Raw genomic sequence first — 19507 nt, 5'->3', positions numbered from 1 at the left:
AGTTTTGAGAATCTGGGGAAGTCAGGGGCTGGGCTGGGCTGGGCTGGGCTGGGCTGGGCTGGGCTGGGCTGGGCTGGGCTGGGCTGGGCTGGGCTGGGCTGGGCTGGGCTGGGCTGGGCTGGGCTGGGCTGGGCTGGGCTAAGTAAAAGAATGGGGGTGGGGAAATACATGGGAGGCAGTTTTCTCACCAGTCCATTTGAGTAGGTGCTTTATTTAGACAGTTCTGCTTCTCTTTCTCAGCAAGTTTCATGTATGCAGGCACAACTGAAGTCGTTTCTATTCTTACGTATATCTAAGCACTCATTCAAAACTTCTCAGAAGAAAATTAAAGGTCCTAAAAAAATACCCCTGACTAAAGGTTGCCATTCTGTAAGAACTGAAATAATATTTCTACCCAGATATATATTTTATAAATTTTATTAGAAAGGATAGACAATTATTCCTCTAAGTAACCTGACCATGTAGTGCCTAGCCTGCAAGACCCTTCCTCCTTCTCTTCACCTGCCTGCTCTTTTCCCAATTTCTTCCTTCTTCCTTCTCTTCTCACTTCTCCCTCCCCTCAAGCCCAATGCCTTTCCTTTTATTGATGTACAACACGTTCACAGACACAAAACCTGGCTCAACTGTGTTATGTCAGGAATGTTTGATGGACAGGTCAAGCTACTCAGGAGGGGGAGGGGATGAACTTCCTTGATACATCTACTGCTCTAATTATTCCTTGATCTCTTCACCTGTCCTTTTTCCTTTATCATAAAAATGGGCAGTCTTTAAGGTTACTCTAGCAGCTAAGAGGAAAATGGATTGGTGTAGGGGAAGAATTGAGGTAGGTTAAGCAACAAGATGGCTATCACAACAGTAAAGGTAAATGGTGATGACAGCTTACACTTAGGGTGGTGGCAGTGTTGCAGGAGAGAAAAGTGTAAGGGATGTTACAAACTGTAAGGATTAAAATTAATATTCAATACTCCAAATGCTATTTTAATACTATTTATTAAAATCCACTTAGAGCAGAGAGAAATTTTTAAAAATAGATAAAGGAAAAAAAACTGCTCCCTCCATGGTGATACAAGCCCAAGAAGCCATGTGGGCGGAAATGGAAACTCAAAACTCCAAACTCCCTCCACATAAGGAGATGCACAAACAGGAAATGGAAAAAGGGATTGTGGGATATAGGGAGTTAAAGTGTCCTGGATAATACCTAAATTGTGATCTTGGGTGACTGGGACAATAGTGGTATCTTCAACAGTAATAGGTAAGTTCGGAAGATGGCGGATTTTAGGAAAAAAGGATAAAAAGAATACATTTTTGTATGTGTTGAGTTTAATATGTTTACAGGAAAACCAATTCCAAGATATCCAACACGCCATTAATACAAACAGAGGTCAGGAGAAGAATTAATTAAAGGTGGACAAATAGATATCCAAAACATCTGCATAGAGATAATTGAAACTATGGAAGCTAAGAAGATCACAATTGAAATAGAATACAGGGTGAAGCCAAGAGGAGGACCTCCAGACGAGTGGGTGTGACCTGAATGCAGATCCAGTTAAAGAGACTTAGAAGGAGCAGTCAGAGAAGAGCCAGAAGAAAGTGTCATGAAAATCTGGAAAGAAGAAAATATCAAGAAAATCATAATCTACAAAGTCAAGGCCATGAAGATAGGAGAAAACACCTTTTCTAATTTTTGTAAAAAGCAAGTCTGGGGTTCTGCAGGTGTGGAACACTGGATATATTATGAAAATTTTGTTTTATTTCTTTATTGATTGGTTTTGCTAATTCCCCCAACCCTATCTCCTCTTTTTCTTTATTTTTAAAAATTGTTTAGGGGCAGCTGGGTAGCTCAGTGGATTGAGAACCAGGCCTAGAGATGGGAGGTCCTAGGTTCAAATCTGGCTTCAGCCACTTCCTAGCTGTGTGACCCTGGGCAAGTCACTTGACCCCTATTGCCTAGCCCTTACCACTCTTCTGCCTTGGAGCCAATACACAGTATTGACTCCAAGACGGAAGGGAAGGGTTTTTAAAAAAAAAATGTTTTATATATGGAGTGGTTATCTATAAGGAAAAAGGAAGAAATTTAGCTGATATAAAAACAATAATGATGTATTTTTTTAAATTATGTGAAGGGACTTTCAATAGAGATGAAATATGAAAGGTTTCTGCTACACTCCCCAAGAAATTTCCTGATAAAGATTTAAAAGGGTGTCAAATTTTACAAAAAGGTGACCGGAAGTCTGGAAATGTTCTGAATGGGGATATACCAAATGAGCTTGAGGCTAGGGCAACGGTAGATAAGTGAGGCATGAAGCCATCAGGAACTCTTCAGTATCCTGTCTGAACGTTATAAAGCTAGATCTTGACAATACTGCTCATGAAAGGAGAAAGCACATGTAAGCCAGTGAACAAGCTGAGACAATAAGCATTTGTGAAATGCTTCCTATATGCTAGCTTTCTTTGAGGTTTTCCAGGAAGCCTGAGTCCAATGTGACCTTTAACATGTGCTGCAGCTAAAGCAAGGGATAGAATCAGCTCCACATGCTCCTACAGAAGTACCAAATTCAGAATGATATTTGATATTTTGGGGATTTATCTTAAACTATCCTATAAAACAGCAATTATCAAAAATTTTTGGTACTTATTGATAAATAGGGCCAATCAGTGGTACAGATGTGATATACAAAAAAACGAGATGATGAATACAAAAGTCTGAATGTTGCAAAAATCCAAAGACTTCTGTTACTAGAATAAAAACTCATTATTCAGTGAGGGAAAAACTCTGAAAACCTGAAAGCAGCTTCCCAGAAATTAGGTTCACAGCAACATTTTACAATGTTTATTTAGCAAGATATGTTCCAAATGAATATATATCTTAAACATAAGAGGTGAGATAATAAACAAGATAGAGAAGAAATAATCTTTCAGATTAACAGACAGAGTAAGATTTCATGACCAAAGAAAGACTAGAATATAAAATGGGACAATTTTGACTAGATAAAATTTAAAGGGTTTTGAACAAATAAGATCAATATAACTAAAATTAGGAGAAAAGCAAATAAAGGGGTAAGGAGGAAACAACTACATATAGTTTCTCTAATAAAGTCTCTTTTGAAAATACAAAAGATTTCAATTTTCTAAGAAAAATTATCATTCCCCAATTGAAAAATGGTAAAAGGATATGAATAAGTAGTTTTCTGTTTTCTTTTTTAAAAAAATAATTTACTTTTAATATTCATTTAAAAAATTGAGTTCCCAGTTCTTTTCCTTCAGTTCCTTCTTTATGTTATTGAGAAGGCAAGAAATATGGTAAAAATAAAAATGTGAAATCATGCAAAACATAATTTCTATATTAGCCATGTCACCAAAAAAAGGCAAGACAAATAAAATGAAAGAAGGATGCTGCTTCAACCTGCACTTAGAGCTCATCAGTTCCCACTCTGGAGGTGGAAAGCATGAGTTCATTCATCAATACAATCACTGCATCAATCAGAGTAGCTAAGTTTTTCACAGCCAATCATCAATACAATATTGCTTTTACAATGTATGATGTCTTCTTGGTTCTAGCTCCCTTTATTTTTCTTCAATTCATAGAAGTATTTGGTAGATTTTTCTGAAACCATTCCCCCCATCATTTCTCACAGCACAATAGTATGCCATAATAATCATATTCTACTTGTTTAGCTATTCTGAATTCTTTGCCACCACAAGAAGAGCTACTATAAATATTTTTATACAAATATGTCCTTTTCCTTTATAAAAAAAAATCTCATTGGGATATATCTAGTAGTGGTATTGAGAGATCCAAGATTATGCACAGTTTTATAGTCCTTTGGGCATACTTCCAAATTGTTTTCTGGAATACTTTAGTTCACAACTCCAGCAACAATGAATTAGTGTCCCTATTTTTCAACATGACCTCCAGCATTTTTTCCTTTTGTCATGTTAGTTAATATGATATAGTGTGATGTTGTACCTTAGATTTATTTTAATTTACATTTCTCTACTCATTAGTATTTAGAACATCTTTTTATATGACAATTGATAGCTTTGGTTTCTTTTTATGAAAATTGCTTGTTCATATGCTTTGATCAGTTCATACTGGGGAATAAATGGCTCTTATTTTTTATAAATTTAGCTCTTATTTTTATAAATCTTATAAATATATAAATACATGCATATGTGTCTATATATGAAATAAAGACTTTATCAGAGAAACTTAATGTAAAATTTTTGTAGTTTTCAAAAGAAGGAATCTAAGTTGTCAACAGTCATATATAAAAAAAAAACTCCCAGTGCTTGCTTAGGCAGCACATATACCAAAATTGGAACAATACAGAGAAGATTAGCATGGCCCCTGCACAAGGATGACATGCAAATTTGTGAAGCATTCCATATTTTTATATCCAAACACAAAAATCAAGAGAAACATGAAAAGGTAAATAAGAAAGAGAGGGGTATGAAAAAATTATTATTTTCAAAGAAGAAAAGAGCTTCAATAAGATTAAATTATTTATATTCATATATGGAAAAATGTTATTTGCAACACAAAAGAATTCTATTTGCTATTACAATAATTAGAAGAATTATTCATAGGTAGAGTTTGGGGGTAGTTAGTGGTCTAAGATGATATGCAAAAAAAGAAAAAAGGGGGTAATAGAAGATGGCACCAAGAGAAACTTGAAGGAATAAGATAAACAAGATGATGTATACCACACAAAAAGATGCATGGGAAGGGGAGGGGAAGAATACTATTATAAGAAGGAGAAGAAGAGAGTGCTAATAGGTAATACTTAAACCTTACTCTCAGTGGAATCAATTCTGAGAGTGAAGAACATCTAGATCCATTGGGGTATCGAATGCCATCTTACCCTACAGGGAAAATAAGAAGGGAAAAATCAAGGGCGGGAGTGGGGAAGGGAGTATGAAAAGGTAGTGAAACAGAGGGGGGAGGGAATTTAATAGACCATAAAAAAATAAGAAGGGAACAAAAAGGGAGAGGGCAGACAGGGAAGTAAAATAAGAGTATTGGGGGGATTGATTAAAAGCAAACCACTGGTTTAAAAGGAAATAGCAAAAGAAGGAAGGGCAGAACTAGGAGAGAATATCAAAATGTTGGGGAATTCACACGTGGTAATCATAACTCTGAATGTGAATGGGATGAACTCATCCATAAAATGCAAGAAAAAAGCAGAGTGGAATAGAAACACAAATCCTATCATATGTTGTCTATAAGAAACTCACATGAGGCAGGTAGATACCTACAGGGTAAGGGTCAAAGACTGGAGCAAAATCTATTGGGCTTGAACTGAGAAAAAGAAGGCAGGAATTGCAATCATGATATCTGACAAAGCCAAAGTAAAAATAGATCTGATTAAAAGAGATAGGGAAGGTAATTAAATTCTGATAAAAGGCAGGATAGACAATGAGGAAATATCAGTAATCAATATGTATGCAACAAATGGTATAGCATCCAAATTTCTAAAGGAGAAACTAGTGGAGTTGAAGGAGGAAATAGATAGTAAAACTATACTAGTGGGAGACCTGAACCTTCCTCTATCAGATATAGATAAATCAAACCAAAAAATAAATAAGAAAGAAGTAAGAGAAGTGAATGAAATCTTAGAAAATTTAGCGTTAATAGAAAAATGAAAAGAGACAAAAAGAAATACTCCTCTTCAGCAGACAAAGTACTGGTCAATCTAATAAAGAAAAGGAAAGAAAAAACCAAATTAACAATATCAAAGATGAAAAGGGAGATCTTACCTCTAATGGAGAGGAAAGTAAGACAATCATTAAAAACTATTTTGCCCAATTATATGTCAATAAATGTAACAATCTAAGTGATAGGAATGAATATTTACAAAAATATAAATTGCCTAGATTAACAGAAGAAGAAATAGAATACTTAAACCCATATCAGAAAAAGAAATTGAACAAGCCATCAAAGAACTCCCTAAGAAAAAATCTCTAGGACCAGATAGATTCACAAGTGAATTCTATGAAACATTCAAAGAACAACTAATCCCAATATTATACAAGCTATTCACCATTCTAAGCAAAGAAGGATTTCTGCCAAATTCCTTTTATGACACAAATAAGGTAATGATTTCAAATCCAGGTAGATAAAAAACAGAGAAATAAAACTATCGACCAATCTCCTTAATGAGCATAGATGCAAAAATCTTAAATAGAATGCTAGCAAAAAGATTCCACTAAGTCATAAAGAGGGTTATTCACTATGACCAGGTAGGATTTATACCAGGAATGCAAGGATGGTTCAATATTAGGAAAACCATCCAAATAACTTACTCTAACAACAAGCAAAGGAACACAAATCACATGATTATCTCAACAGATACAGAAAAAGTCTTTGACAAAATACAATACTCATTCCTATTGAAAACACTAGAAGGTATAGGAATAGAAGGGCGTTTCCTCAAAATAACAAATAGTATATATCTAAAATCATCAGCAAGCATCATTTGCAATGAGGATAAATTAGAAGTATTCCCAATAAGACCAGGAGTGAAACAAAGATGCCCATTATCACCTCTATTATTTAACATTGTACTAGAAATTCTAGCAGTAGCAATTATGGGAAAAAATAAATTGGAGCTATTAAAATAGGCAGTGAGGAGACAGACCAAGCTATCACTCTTTGCAGATGACATAATGGTCTACTTAAAGAATCCTAGAGAACCAACTAAAAAGCTAGTGGAAATAATCAACAACTTTAGCAAAATTTAAGGATACAAAATAATAAATCACATAAATCATCAGCATTTCTATATATTTCCAAACACATCCAGGCAGCAGGAGTTAGAAAGAGAAATTCCATTTAAAATCACCCTAGACAATATAAAATATTTAGGAATCTATCTGCCAAGACAAATACAAGAATTATATGAACACAACTACACAACACTTTCCACACAATTAAAAATAGATCTAAACAATTGAAAAAACATTACTTGTTCATGGGTACGGTGAGTTAACATAATAAAAATTACCATCCTACCCAATTTAATTTACTTATTCAGTGCCATACCTATCAAACTACCAAAAGACTTTTTTTCACCGAATCAGAAAAAACTATAACAAAGTTCATTTGGAAGAACAAAAGATCAAGAATATCAAGGGAAATAATGAAAAGAATGTGAAGAAAAGTTGCCTAGCAGTACCAGATCTTAAATTATACTATAAAGCAGTGGTCATTAAAACAATATGGTACTGGCTAAGAAACAGAAGGGAGAATCAGTGGGATAGACTTGGGGTAAGTGACCTCAGCAAGACAGTCTATGATAAACCCAAAGATCCAAGCTTTTGGGACAAAAATTCACTATTTGACCAAAACTGCTGGGTAAATTGGAAAACAGTAGGGGAGAGATTAGGTTTAGATCAACATCTCATACCCTAACCAAGACAAATTCAGAATGGATGAATGACTTGAATATAAAGAAGGAAACTTTATGTAAATTAGGTGAACACAGAATAGTATATTTTCAGATCACTAAGACCAAGCAAGAACCAGAAAAAATTACAAAATGTAAAATAAATAATTTTAATTTCATTTCATTAAAAATTTTTTGTACAAAAAAACCAATGTGACTAAAATTAGAAGGGAAACAACAACTTGGGAAAAATCTTTATAACAAAAACTCTGACAAAGGTCTAATAACTCAAAATTACAAACAGCTAAACCAATTGTACAAAAAAACAAGCCATTCTCCAATTGATAAATGGACAAGGGATGTGAATAGGCAGTTTTCAGCTAACGAAATCAAAACTATTAATAAGCACATGAAAAAGTGTTCTAAATCTCTTATAATCAGAGAGATGCAAATCAAAACAATTCTGAGGTATGACCTCACACCTAGCAGATTGGCTAACATGACAGCAAAGGAAAGTAATGAATGCTGGAGGGAATGTGGCAAAATTGGGACATTAATGCATTGCTGGTGGAGCTGTGAATTGATCCAACCATGCTGGATGGCAATTTGGAACTATTCACAAAGGGCTTTAAAAGACTGTCCTTTGATCCAGAAATACCACTGCCAGCCTTTATGGAGTGGCAAAAGAACCCAAACTCTGCTCCTAAAAAGGACAGATTCAAGTCTCTCCAAGCCACGGCGCAGCGTGAGATCAGGAAGATGCAAGACTGATGGTGGGAAAAAAAGGCAGAAGAAATCCAGCAGTATGCTGATATGAAAAACTACAATTTTTCAGTGCCCTCAAGATTGTCTATGGGCCATTAAAACCCACCACCACTCCCTTGCTATCCTCTGATGGTGACACTCTCATAAAAGATAAAAAGGGCATCAGCAACAGGTGGAAAGAACACTTCAGTCAGCTTCTCAACCAACCCTCTTTAGTCGACCAAAGCACCCTTGACCAGATCCCCCAAAACAGCACCATTGAACAACTTGGCGTCTCTCCTTCAATAGAGGAAGTCCAAAAAGCCATTAAACAAATGGGTACAGGCAAGGCACCCGGTAAAGACGGGATCCCAACTGAGGTGTACAAGGCCTTAAATGGAAAGGCGCTCCAGGCATTCCACATAGTGCTGACCAGCATATGGGAAGAGGAAGACATGCCCCCAGAACTCAGAGATGCCTCCATCATAGCCCTATACAAGAACAAAGGCGCACAAGCAGCCTGTGACAACTACAGAGGCATCTCACTATTCTCCACTGCTGGAAAGATCCTCGCCCGTGTTATACTCAACAGACTCCTGTCATCTGTTTCAGAGCAGAACCTGCCTGAATCACAATGTGGCTTCCGACCAGATCGCAGCACCATTGACATGGTCTTCATGGTGAGGCAAATGCAGGAAAAATGCCTTGAGCAGAACCTGAGTCTCTACATTGTCTTCATAGACCTGACAAAGGTGTTCGACACAGTGAACAGGGACACATTGTGGGTGATCCTCAGCAAGCTTGGTTGCCCAGCAAAATTCGTCAAACTGATCCAACTCTTTCATGTCGACATGACAGGGGAAGTCCTATCTGGTGGAGAGACTTCCGATCGCTTCAACATCTCCAATGGCGTGAAACAAGGCTGTGTCCTCGCTCTGGTACTATTCAACCTATACTTCACCCAAGTATTATGACATGCTGTGATGGATCTAGACCTGGACATCTACATCAAATACTGACTGGATGGCTCGCTATTTGACCTTTGCCACCTGACTGCAAAAACAAAGACAACAGAGAGACTCATCCTGGAAGCTCTCTTTGCAGATGACTGTGCTCTCATGGCCCACCAAGAAAATCATCTCCAAACCATTGTGGACAGGTTCTCCACTGCAACAAAACTGTTTGGCCTGACTATCAGCCTCAGCAAAAACAGAGGTGCTGTTCCAACCTGCACCAGGGAGGCCAATGAACCAGCCGTGCATTACAATCGATGGCATGCAGCTTTCTAACGTCAACACTTTCAAGTACCTGGGCAGCACCATCGCCAACAATGGGTCCCTAGACCATGAGATTAATGCCAGAATCCAAAAGGCCAGCCAGGCACTTGGGCAGCTGCGCTGCAAAGTCCTCCAACACAGAGGTGTAAGCACTGTGACAAAGCTTGAAGTGTATAACGCAGTGGTCCTCAGCTCGCTCCTGTACGGTTGTGAGACACGGACACTGTATTGGAAGCACATGAAACAGCCGGAGCAATTCCACCAATGCTCTCTCCAGTCAATCATGAGGATCCGATGGCAGGAGCGAATCACCAACCAGGAAGTCCTCGACAGAGCCAACTCCACCAGCATCGAAGTCATGTTCCTCAAAACCCAGCTACGATGGTCTGGACACGTCATCAGCATGGACCCACAGCAAATACCAAGACAGGTATTCTATGGTGAACTGTCAGCTGGACTCAGGAAACAAGGCCGACCAAAGAAAAGATTCAAGGATCAGCTAAAGTCCAACTTGAAGTGGGCTGGCATCACACCAAAGCAACTAGAACTCGCTGTCTCTGACAGAAGCAGCTGGCGAACCCACATTAACCATGCCACCGCCACTTTTGAAGATGATCGACGTCGACGTCTTGCCGCTGAGTGTGAACGCCGACACCAGGCCACAGCCGCACCTCCCGTAACAACTGGCGTCCCATGCCCCATGTGCCACAAACTCTGCGCCTCAGTCTTTGGACTTCAAAGCCATATGAGGGTACACCGTAGATGAAACTGCACAAAGACAATAGTCATACTCGATCACCGAGAGACTACCACTATATACTATACCACTGCTAGGTTTATACCCCAAAGAGATCATAAGGAAAAAGACTTGTACAAAAATATTTATAGCCATTTTCTTTGTGGTGGCAAAAAATTGGAAAATGAGGGGATGCCCTTTAAATGGGGAATGGCTGAACAAACTGTGGTATCTTTTGGTGATCTAATACTACTGTGCTCAAAGGAATAATGAACTGGAGGAATTCCATGTGAACTGGAACAACCTCCAGGAATTGATGGAGAGTGAAAGGAGCAGAATCAGGAGAACATTATACACAGAGACTGATACATTGTTGTAGAATCAAATGTAATGGACTTCTCTACTAGCAGCAATGCAATGATCCAGGACAATTCAGAGGGACTTAGGAGAATGAAGGCTATCCATATCCAGAGAAAGAACTGTGGGAGTAGAAACACAGAAGAGAAACAACTGCTTGATCACATGGTTCAATGGGGATATGATTGGGAAAGTAGGCTCTAAATGATCACCCTGGTGCAATTATCAATAATAAGGCACATTGGTTTACTGTTGGCCTAGTTAGAAATAGTTTACCCATTCTGAAAAGTAATTTGGAACTTTGTCCAATAAGTTACTAAGTTATACACTTTGATCTAGCAATACTATTATTATATCTATACCATACACTAAATAAGGAGGAAAATGACCCATATATACAAAAATATTTATAACAGCTCTTTTTTTGAGCTCAAAGAATTAGAAACTAGAGGAATATAAATCAGTCTATTCCTTTTCTTTGCCACTATAAAAAGAGGTGCTACAGATATTTCATACATATTCATTCTTTTTCTTTGATTTATTTTGGGATACTGGCCTAAAAGTGGAATAATTAAATATTCATCCATTTCACCTTAATTGTCATATAATTGGGCAAAACAGCTCTTAATAATTGCTTTCATTTCCTCTTCATTAGAGGTGAAATTGCCCTTTTCATTCATGATACTGTTAATTTGATTCTCTTCTTTCTTTTTAAAATTAGATTAATATTTCATCTTTTTTATTTGTTTTTTTTTTCAAAGATTCAGCTCCTAGTCTTATTTATTAGCTCAATTTTCTTTTACTTTCATTTTTATTCATTTCAACCTTGATTTTGAAGATTTCCAATTTGGTCTTTATCTGAGGATTTTTAATTTGTTATTTTTCTAGTTTTTTAGGTTCCATGCCCAATTCATTGATCACCCCCTTTCTCTTTTTTTGTTGATAGAGGCACTCAGGGATACTGTTTAGGCTGTATCTCATAAATTTTTATATGTTGTCTCCTCATTTTCATTCTCCTCAATGAAATCACTAATTGAAGAATTAGATTACTTAATTTCCAATAAATTTTTATTTTGCTTCTTTATGAGCCCTTACTAATTATAATTTTTATTGCTTTATGGTCTGAAAAAAGTTACATTTATTATTTCTGCTTTTCTGCAATTGTTTGCAAATGTTTTTATGCCCTAGTACATGATTAATCTTTGCATATGTACTATGTGCTGTTGAAAAAAAGGTATGTTCCTTTTTATCCCTTTTCACTTTTCTCCAGATATCTGTTAACTCTCATTTTTCTAAAATCTTATTCATTTTCCTTATTTCTTTCTTATTTATATTTTGGTTCGATTTATCTAGATCTGATAGGGGAAGGTTGAGGTCCCCCACTAGTATAGTTTTATTATTTATTTCCTCCTTAAGCTCCTATAATTTCTCCTTAAAAATCTGAATATCATACTATTTGGTGCATATATGTTAAATACTGATATTTCATCATTGTCTATGCTTCCTTTTATCAAGATGTAATTACCTTCCTTTTCTCTTTTAATCAGATCTTTTTTTGTTTTATCTTTATCAGAGATCATGATTGATACTCCTGCCTTCTTTTTACAAATTGAGGCATAATAAAATCTGCTTGAGCTTCTTACCTTTACCCTGTGTGTATCGACCTGCCTCATGTATGTTTCTTGTGAACATATGGTGGGATTTGGGTTTTTTATCTACTCTGCTATTCATTTCCATTTTGGGGGTGAGTTCATCCCATTCACATTCACAGTTATGATTACCATCATTTTGATTTCTTCTTTTAATTACACCCTTTCTCCTTTCACTGTTTCCCTCCATATCAGTATTTTACTTTTAATCACTCCTTTTCCCCTCCCTTATGTTACTCCTCTTCCCATCACCTACCTTCTTATTCCCCTCACATTTCTCTTTAGGGTCTTTTAATCACTCCCCCCCCCAATTTTTCCCTCACTTATATTACTCCCCTCCCCACACACCCCTTCCTTAGTTCCCTTCTACTATTCCACAGGGTAAGATAGTATTCTATACCCCAATATATCTGGGTATTCTTTCCTTTCTGAACCAATTCCAATGAGAGAAAGTTTTAAGTATAACCTGTTACCACCTTCATCATCCCCTTCTTGTAATAGTATTCTCCAACTCACAAGCACATATGCCTCTTTACATGGTATAATTTACCCCGTTTTACTTCTTCCTTTATATTTCTCTTAGTACAATCCTCTTTTTTCCCCTAATTTTTTTACATATCATCCCATACAACTTAATACCATACCCTCTGCCTATGTATGTTTTTTCTGTCTACTATAATAATGATAAAAAATTTAAGAGTTATAGATATTTTTCTATATCAGGATATAATCAATTTGACCTTATTGAAGCCCTTAAATTTTCCTCTTTCATATTTATCTTTTTATGGTTCTCTTGAATTTTGTATTTGGACATTAAATTTTCTGTTTAATTCTGGTCTTTTCTTAAGGAATGCTTCAAAATCTTCTATTTTATTAAATACCCGTACTTTCTCTGAAAGCATATAGTTTAGACTCAGTTCTCTTGCATTCCAGAATATTATATTCTAAGCCTTCTGGTCCTTCAGTGTGGAAGCTGCCAGATTCTGTGCCAGAACCCTGACTGGGGTTCCATGATATCTGAATTGTTTCTTTCTGGCTGCTTGCAGTATTTTCTCCTTGACATGGAAGCTCTTGAACTTGGCTATAACATTCCTTGGAGTTGTCATTTGGGGATTTATTGTAGGAGGCGATCTGTAGATTCTTTCAATCTGTATTTTACCCTCTTGTTCAAGAATAGCAAGGCAGTATTCTTAGATAATTTCTTGTAATATGTTTAGGCTTTTGTTTTTGGTCATGTCTTTCTGGTATTCCAATAATTCTCAAATTGTCTCTCCTGAGTCTATTTTCTAGGTCACTATTTTTTTTTTCAATGAGACATTACATATTTTCTTCTATTTTTTCATTCTTTTGATTTTGTTTTATTATTGCTTGATGTCTTATGAAATCATTAGCTTCTACTTGCCCAATCTCACCCTCTCCTGTTTGCTTCTGTTTTCTGCTCTTTTTTTTCATAGAAATTTTCCAGGGCCAAGAGCTTTCTTAGCTGCTGCTTACTCATTTTCCCACTTGAGGGCTGAGAGTCCTGCAGGTTGTTGGTCATTTCTATCTTAGCTTCTGGCTCACAGGATTTCCAATGGTAGGTCTGTAGTGTTTTTTGGTGATATAGCATGCTTCACAGTGTTTTTCCCTGAGGCTATCTTCACTATCACTGCCATTACCACTGATGTGGAGACCCAAGTGCTATTAAGCTCTGAATCTCACTGCCAGGGCCTGGAGCCTCCAGATGTAGGTCTGTGATGCTTTTTTGTTACCACAGTCCCTCCTACCCCTGCCTGAATCCTGAGGTTGCCCAGGTCCTGGCTCTGTGTCTGGAACAGTAGGTTGGGGGTGTGTGGTCAGCCTGAGATTTTCCTTGTGCATTCCCCCCCCCCCCCCTTATATCATGGAAATCTACTTTCTTTGCGAACCTTTCATGTTGTGTTTAGTGGGAGATTCCTCCTTGCTCATCCTGATTTGTTTTCTGCCCTTCTGAGGTGCTTTTTAGTTTGGAAGGATATTCAGAGCAGTTTCAGGATTTCCCTGCTACTCTGCTGCCATCTTGGTTCCATGCCCCAGTATTTCAACTTTTGACCTCACACTGATTCTTGAACAAATTAATCAAAGTGCTAATCATTTTACACAAAAACAATTATTTCCCAATTCCAGGTGAAGGAATTACTCCCAAACAATTTCATTTACCTTTACATCACTGTATTATCAACTATTCTGTAGGTTATCAAAAGCCAAAATCTTAACTGCTCCAGCATCTATCATGCATAGAAACTACAGAAATTCAGTTCTGTGTCAGGTTCCCTTTGATAATGATATATAATTATATATATATGTGTGTGTGTGTGTGTGTGTATTTCCACTTGCATATTAATTGTTGCCCCAAATGTTTTCAAAATTAATTATAAATACTGAATGATACTGTGAAACAGCAGTGCCAAGGTAATTAAGAATTCTAAATAAACTGCAGGACAGCACATCCTATAATTCCCTAGCTGTGGTTAGGTATCAAATCATCAAAAATAAAATAAATTTGTGAAGGTCAATGCTTACCTTTCCCTTCAAATTTGACTATGAGCAGAATTCCTAATGCCATTGCAACATTTGATAGGAGACAAGATGATACCTTCTGGCTATAAGACAATCGGTTATATCGAGGTTCTATAAAGAAGTATGGGATGTATGCAATAAAGTAGAGGAAGCCTCCTGTGGCAGCTGCTAAATTGGCTGGAGATTCAGAAGAAATAAAAAGAAACAACTTAAGTAACATCAAATGAACAGAAAAAAATTCTTTGGGTGTATATATATTTAAAATGAAGACTATATAATAGGTGAAAAAATATCAGTAAATAGAGGAAGATCTTGATGTTTCTGTTTTAATAAGTTTACAAAATTTCTTTTTAGTGCATCAATGATATATAATTAGTGGAATTTGAAAAAAGCTTAACCAATTTAAGAAACTTACTATTCCCTTTACATTACCATTAGACTATTCATTTGCTTAGATGACTTGACTTATTGATAGTGTAAAAGGACCCTGCACTACCTATCATATCTTTGGTCTCATCTCTAATCCCACCAGTTTTAAGAGTATCTTTCTCTTCTCCTAACAAACTTGCTTAGATCATCTGTTCCAAAAAAACCCAAACTTTCCATCATCCCTAACTCCTCTCAAGTTATCACCTTAAATCTCCACCTTCCCATATTGCCAAATATTTAGTCTACACTGTATGACATCACTTATTCACTACCATTCCTCCAACTGAAACAATATAATCTCTGTTTCTATTGCCCTATTGCCCCCTATTTTCTAAAATCATCAATGACCTCTTCCCTCCCCACTGCAGTTTTTGTAGCACTTTATAGTTTACAAGGGATCTCACATAATTCTCAAAAAGGTCGTGCCAGGTAAAGAAAACAAATAGAGGTATCCTTTCCACATTTCATTTTTCCTCATCATAGTTTTGATATATCATGAATTGGTATAAGAACTTAAATGGGAATTGGTGGAGAGTTTTGTGGAAGCCACAGACAATAATGCAAAGGCCACACAGAAAAAAAGTTTAGAAACTTAGAAATACATAAAATATATGTATTCTATATCAACATATTTAATCTTTTAATACCAAAAATATACATAATTTCTTCTTAAAATAAAAATAAATAAAAAGTCAAAGGTTCCAAAAATAACACAAAAGACAAAAATAATACAAGGGCTGGAAAATGTAGAGAAATCTTAACATTGACTTACATATAACCTATGACCAGATACTTAAGCCAGATTTTACATGAGGTACAATAAATACTTCAGAAAAGAACACCAAAAAATTCAAACTTCTTCACTGGTCCAAAGGGTCAAAGTTTTTTTCACAGGGGTACCATGCCCCTAATCCCTGGATGTGGAAGAGATAACTGTACTATTGTTCTCATTTTATGAAAGAAAAGACAGTAGCTCAAGAGCTTTGCCCATGGTCACATAGCTCATTTTGGCAGTTAGGAATCAAATCCAGGTACACTGACTCTTGATCTATTTTTTTTTTAAATAATTAAAACTTAATACTGAACACCAATACAACCAGCCAAATTTGTTCCCAACTCTTTACACTTAAATGAATTTAACATAGCTTAACTTTTCTGTGATTCCAAATAACTATGATGTTCTATGTCTGTTATCACTTTTTTAAAAATATGCTCATAGTAAATATATACTCTTTTCTGTTTTTGATTTTTCTATTTGCATTTTTTAATAAGGCCTCTTCAAGATTTCATTGTATTTCTCATATCCGTGAATCTTAATTACACCACAGTGTAATTACATTTAAAAAAGCACAATATATCTAATCATTTCCCTACTCTTGGACCAACTGTGACTTCTTAATTACCAAATTTATTAGCTTTAAAAAAGGATTTTATTGCTATTTACCATTTCTTATATCATCACAGTTATACCACATATCCTCTCTCTCCCTTTGTGGGAGAGCCATTCCAAATAACAACATTTTTAGAAAAGAAAAAAGTTTAGCACAACTTATCCATATATTGAAAAGATCTGAAAACATGTGCAATGTTTTCAACACTGGTGGCCTTCTACTTCCACAGTGTGATGTCTTGGTGAGTGTCTTCTCATATTTCTTCATTCAAGTCCTATTTGATCTTTATAATTTCGTTACATTTACTTTTGACTTTTTTGGTGTGTAGTTAATCATTACATTTATTTTGTTATTTTTTTGGCTCTGCTTGCTTCACTCTGCATCAATCAGCTTATATAGATCTTTCCAAGCTTCTCTGTGTTCTTCACAAACATAATTTTTTATAAAACAATAATATTCCGTTCCATTCATGTACCATAATTTGTTTAAACATTCCCCATTTAATGGGCATATACTTTGCTCTTAACTCTTAGCTATCACAAAAAAAATGCTACTCTCAGTATTTTGCAGCATAAGGTACCTTTCCTCTAATTGATGGCTTGAGGCATAAGACTAGTAGTAGAGTCTCTAGTACAAATATTTTAGACTTTTTATTTGCATAATTCTAAATTACTTTCCAAAACAGTAGCCACTATTTCCACAAACATGTATTATTAGTATTATTCCACAACCCTCAAAATCTCAGGATTGTTTTAATTTCATTTCTCTAATTATTAGTAATATGGAGCATTGTTTTATGTAGTTATTAATAATTTTAATTCTTTTGAGAACCATCTGTTGTATAGCTTTTTATAAGTCATAATCTCTTGATTTTCTATAGCATTTGGGACTATTAACCAACTCTTCTTTCTTAGCACTCTCTCCTCTTTTGAGTTCTATGATATTATATTCTTCTGGTCTTATTTTTATGGTTTCTTCTCAGGCACCTTTATTGATTCATCTTTATTCTCCTGTATTTTAAATGTGGATTTCATAGGATCATGGATTTAGAGTGGAAGGAACTTCATAACTTCATTTTATAGATGAAGAATTAGAGATATAGAATGGTTAAGTGGCTTGCCTAGGGTCACACAGGTCTGAGGCAGAATTTGAATGTAAGTGAGAGCATGACCAACCTATATCTTGAACTTACTCAATAGGTCAGGTCCCAGGAGAGTTAGGACTATTTGACTAGTGATGAAACTAACTTAATATATTATAAGGGAAATCGAATAAATGGCTACCCATGTAGTGAGACAATAATGCTAATATTTATTCATGCAATGTGTGACTTCTCTAAAATGCACATATTCATTGATACACATGTTAAGTACTGCATACTTCTGGTATACTACTGTCATTACTTTATTATTCATGCTTATTTGCTTATGTGTTGTTCTCATGCATAGGATAGCAACATTAGTCTGTTAATTATACATAATTTCATTGCTTGTTTTTGCTTTAGATATTTTGTTATTCTGGATATTATTATTGCTTTACGATTAGGCACATTGCTCATTTTCTTTGAAAATGTATGTACTACTGTGACATGTATATATGTACTGCATGTAACTCAGACCTAAAGTCACTCTAGTGGTCTCTCAAGCAATGCTTTATACTGTAGTATGTCCATTACATGTTCTGCTGGGGTGTCTGCTGTGAAAAGCTCCCCGAGTTGACTTCCCGAGTTGTTGGGTTAATCATCTTTGGTCTATTAAATTCTGATTTTATTTTGACAATGTGATGTATGATTGCAAAAGTGTACTATACTTAATTTTGAAGGGATGCAAAGCTTCTGAGCCTGGGGGGAAAATAGAGGTTCTATCCAGATACCTTTTACCCAAGGGAATACAGCTGGGTTGGATTCTGTAGGACAGGACAGAAATCATCATTGTATTCCCATCCAAGAGGCACAACAGGTTGTGACTATCTTGAGAAAAGACCCCTACTCTCATTCTGAAGGAAGGGCAAGGCAAAATCTAATTGAAGACAACAGGTGAAGAGTTCACACAGGGAGAGGGACTGTGGTGTGTAAATGGAGAGGGAGAGAGAGCAGCCTCTTCTTCATAGTGCTATAGCTATGTAATTGCTAGAAAGTTACTAATAAGTATAGGCTGGAACTGGTGTCTATCTACCATGAATCAGAAAAGAGAAACTGACCCCACTCTCACACTTCTCACTATCTTTCTCACTGAACCTACTTCCCATTTCTGGTTTCCTTCAAATAGTCAATGTGTTTTCTACAACTGGTTAATTGTTCTTAAAAGGAAACTAGTTTCTCTATAATTCCATTTTTGTGTCCTCAAACAAAGAATGTGTGCCTTCATGATAACTCCGAGGATGGAAAAGAGAATTGTCTCTCCATACTGCTGGTATATTTCTCTGACTTGGAACTAGAAAGGAACCAAAGAAATATTAATGATAAAGATGACAACTTTCCACAACGCAAGCTGGGTACAATTGAGCTGAATAGAAGTTGTACAAGAAAAGAGGCTTGGTAAATAAGGAGTTGGAGTCACTTCCCTCAGAGATAATTATATAGGGAGCCCTTTTGTCCTTCCTGCACAGATTTAAAAGTTTCTCATCCCTTTCTCATCATTTCCTTACCCTACCCTGTAGAAAGCAATCTTGGGAATGGGAAAAATCATATCCCCAGGGATGTTTGATGGAAGGAATTTTTGTTGCACTACACCGTTGAGGGGTCCAAAGAGATGGTATATATATCTTTTCAGCCAATCACCTTCAAACCCTAGCCATTATTAGATAAATAATTCAAAAAATCTATGCTGCTCTAGAAGAACAAAAGGTCAAAAATATCAAGGGAATCAATAAAAAAAAGTAAAAGAAGGTACTTAGCAACACCAGATCTCAAATTGTATTACAAAGCAGTACTCATCAGAATAACCTGGTACTAGTTAATAGAATTGTGAATAAGAGAAATAGATAATGTACACAAAACCTA

The 19507-nt window shown here is 36.0% G+C and overlaps 1 protein-coding gene and 1 non-coding gene across 9 annotated transcripts in view; one reads left to right on the top strand and one right to left on the bottom strand.

The window, feature by feature from the left end:
• The window catches only part of LOC100017234 (phospholipid-transporting ATPase ABCA3-like), a 351884-nt gene that overhangs the window by 269455 nt on the left and 62922 nt on the right, over positions 1 to 19507 (bottom strand). For all 8 annotated transcript variants that reach the window (XR_470380.3, XM_056805469.1, XM_016424232.2 and 5 more), the window contains one exon: positions 14690 to 14863. Coding sequence is in view for 7 of the 8 variants with exons in the window: in XM_056805469.1 (XP_056661447.1) it covers positions 14690 to 14863 (174 nt within the window). In the remaining variant the exon portion in view is untranslated. The remainder of the gene's footprint in view (positions 1 to 14689; positions 14864 to 19507) is intronic.
• On the top strand, positions 4287 to 4393 carry LOC130455709 (U6 spliceosomal RNA). Its single transcript, XR_008913805.1, has one exon. It is a non-coding gene; the product is annotated as a U6 spliceosomal RNA (small nuclear RNA).

This window comes from Monodelphis domestica, chromosome 7 (genome assembly GCF_027887165.1).
Source record: "Monodelphis domestica isolate mMonDom1 chromosome 7, mMonDom1.pri, whole genome shotgun sequence".
Taxonomy (NCBI): domain Eukaryota; kingdom Metazoa; phylum Chordata; class Mammalia; order Didelphimorphia; family Didelphidae; genus Monodelphis; species Monodelphis domestica.
Note: the sequence above shows the minus strand (reverse complement) of the source record. Positions and strands in the feature narration are given on the sequence as shown.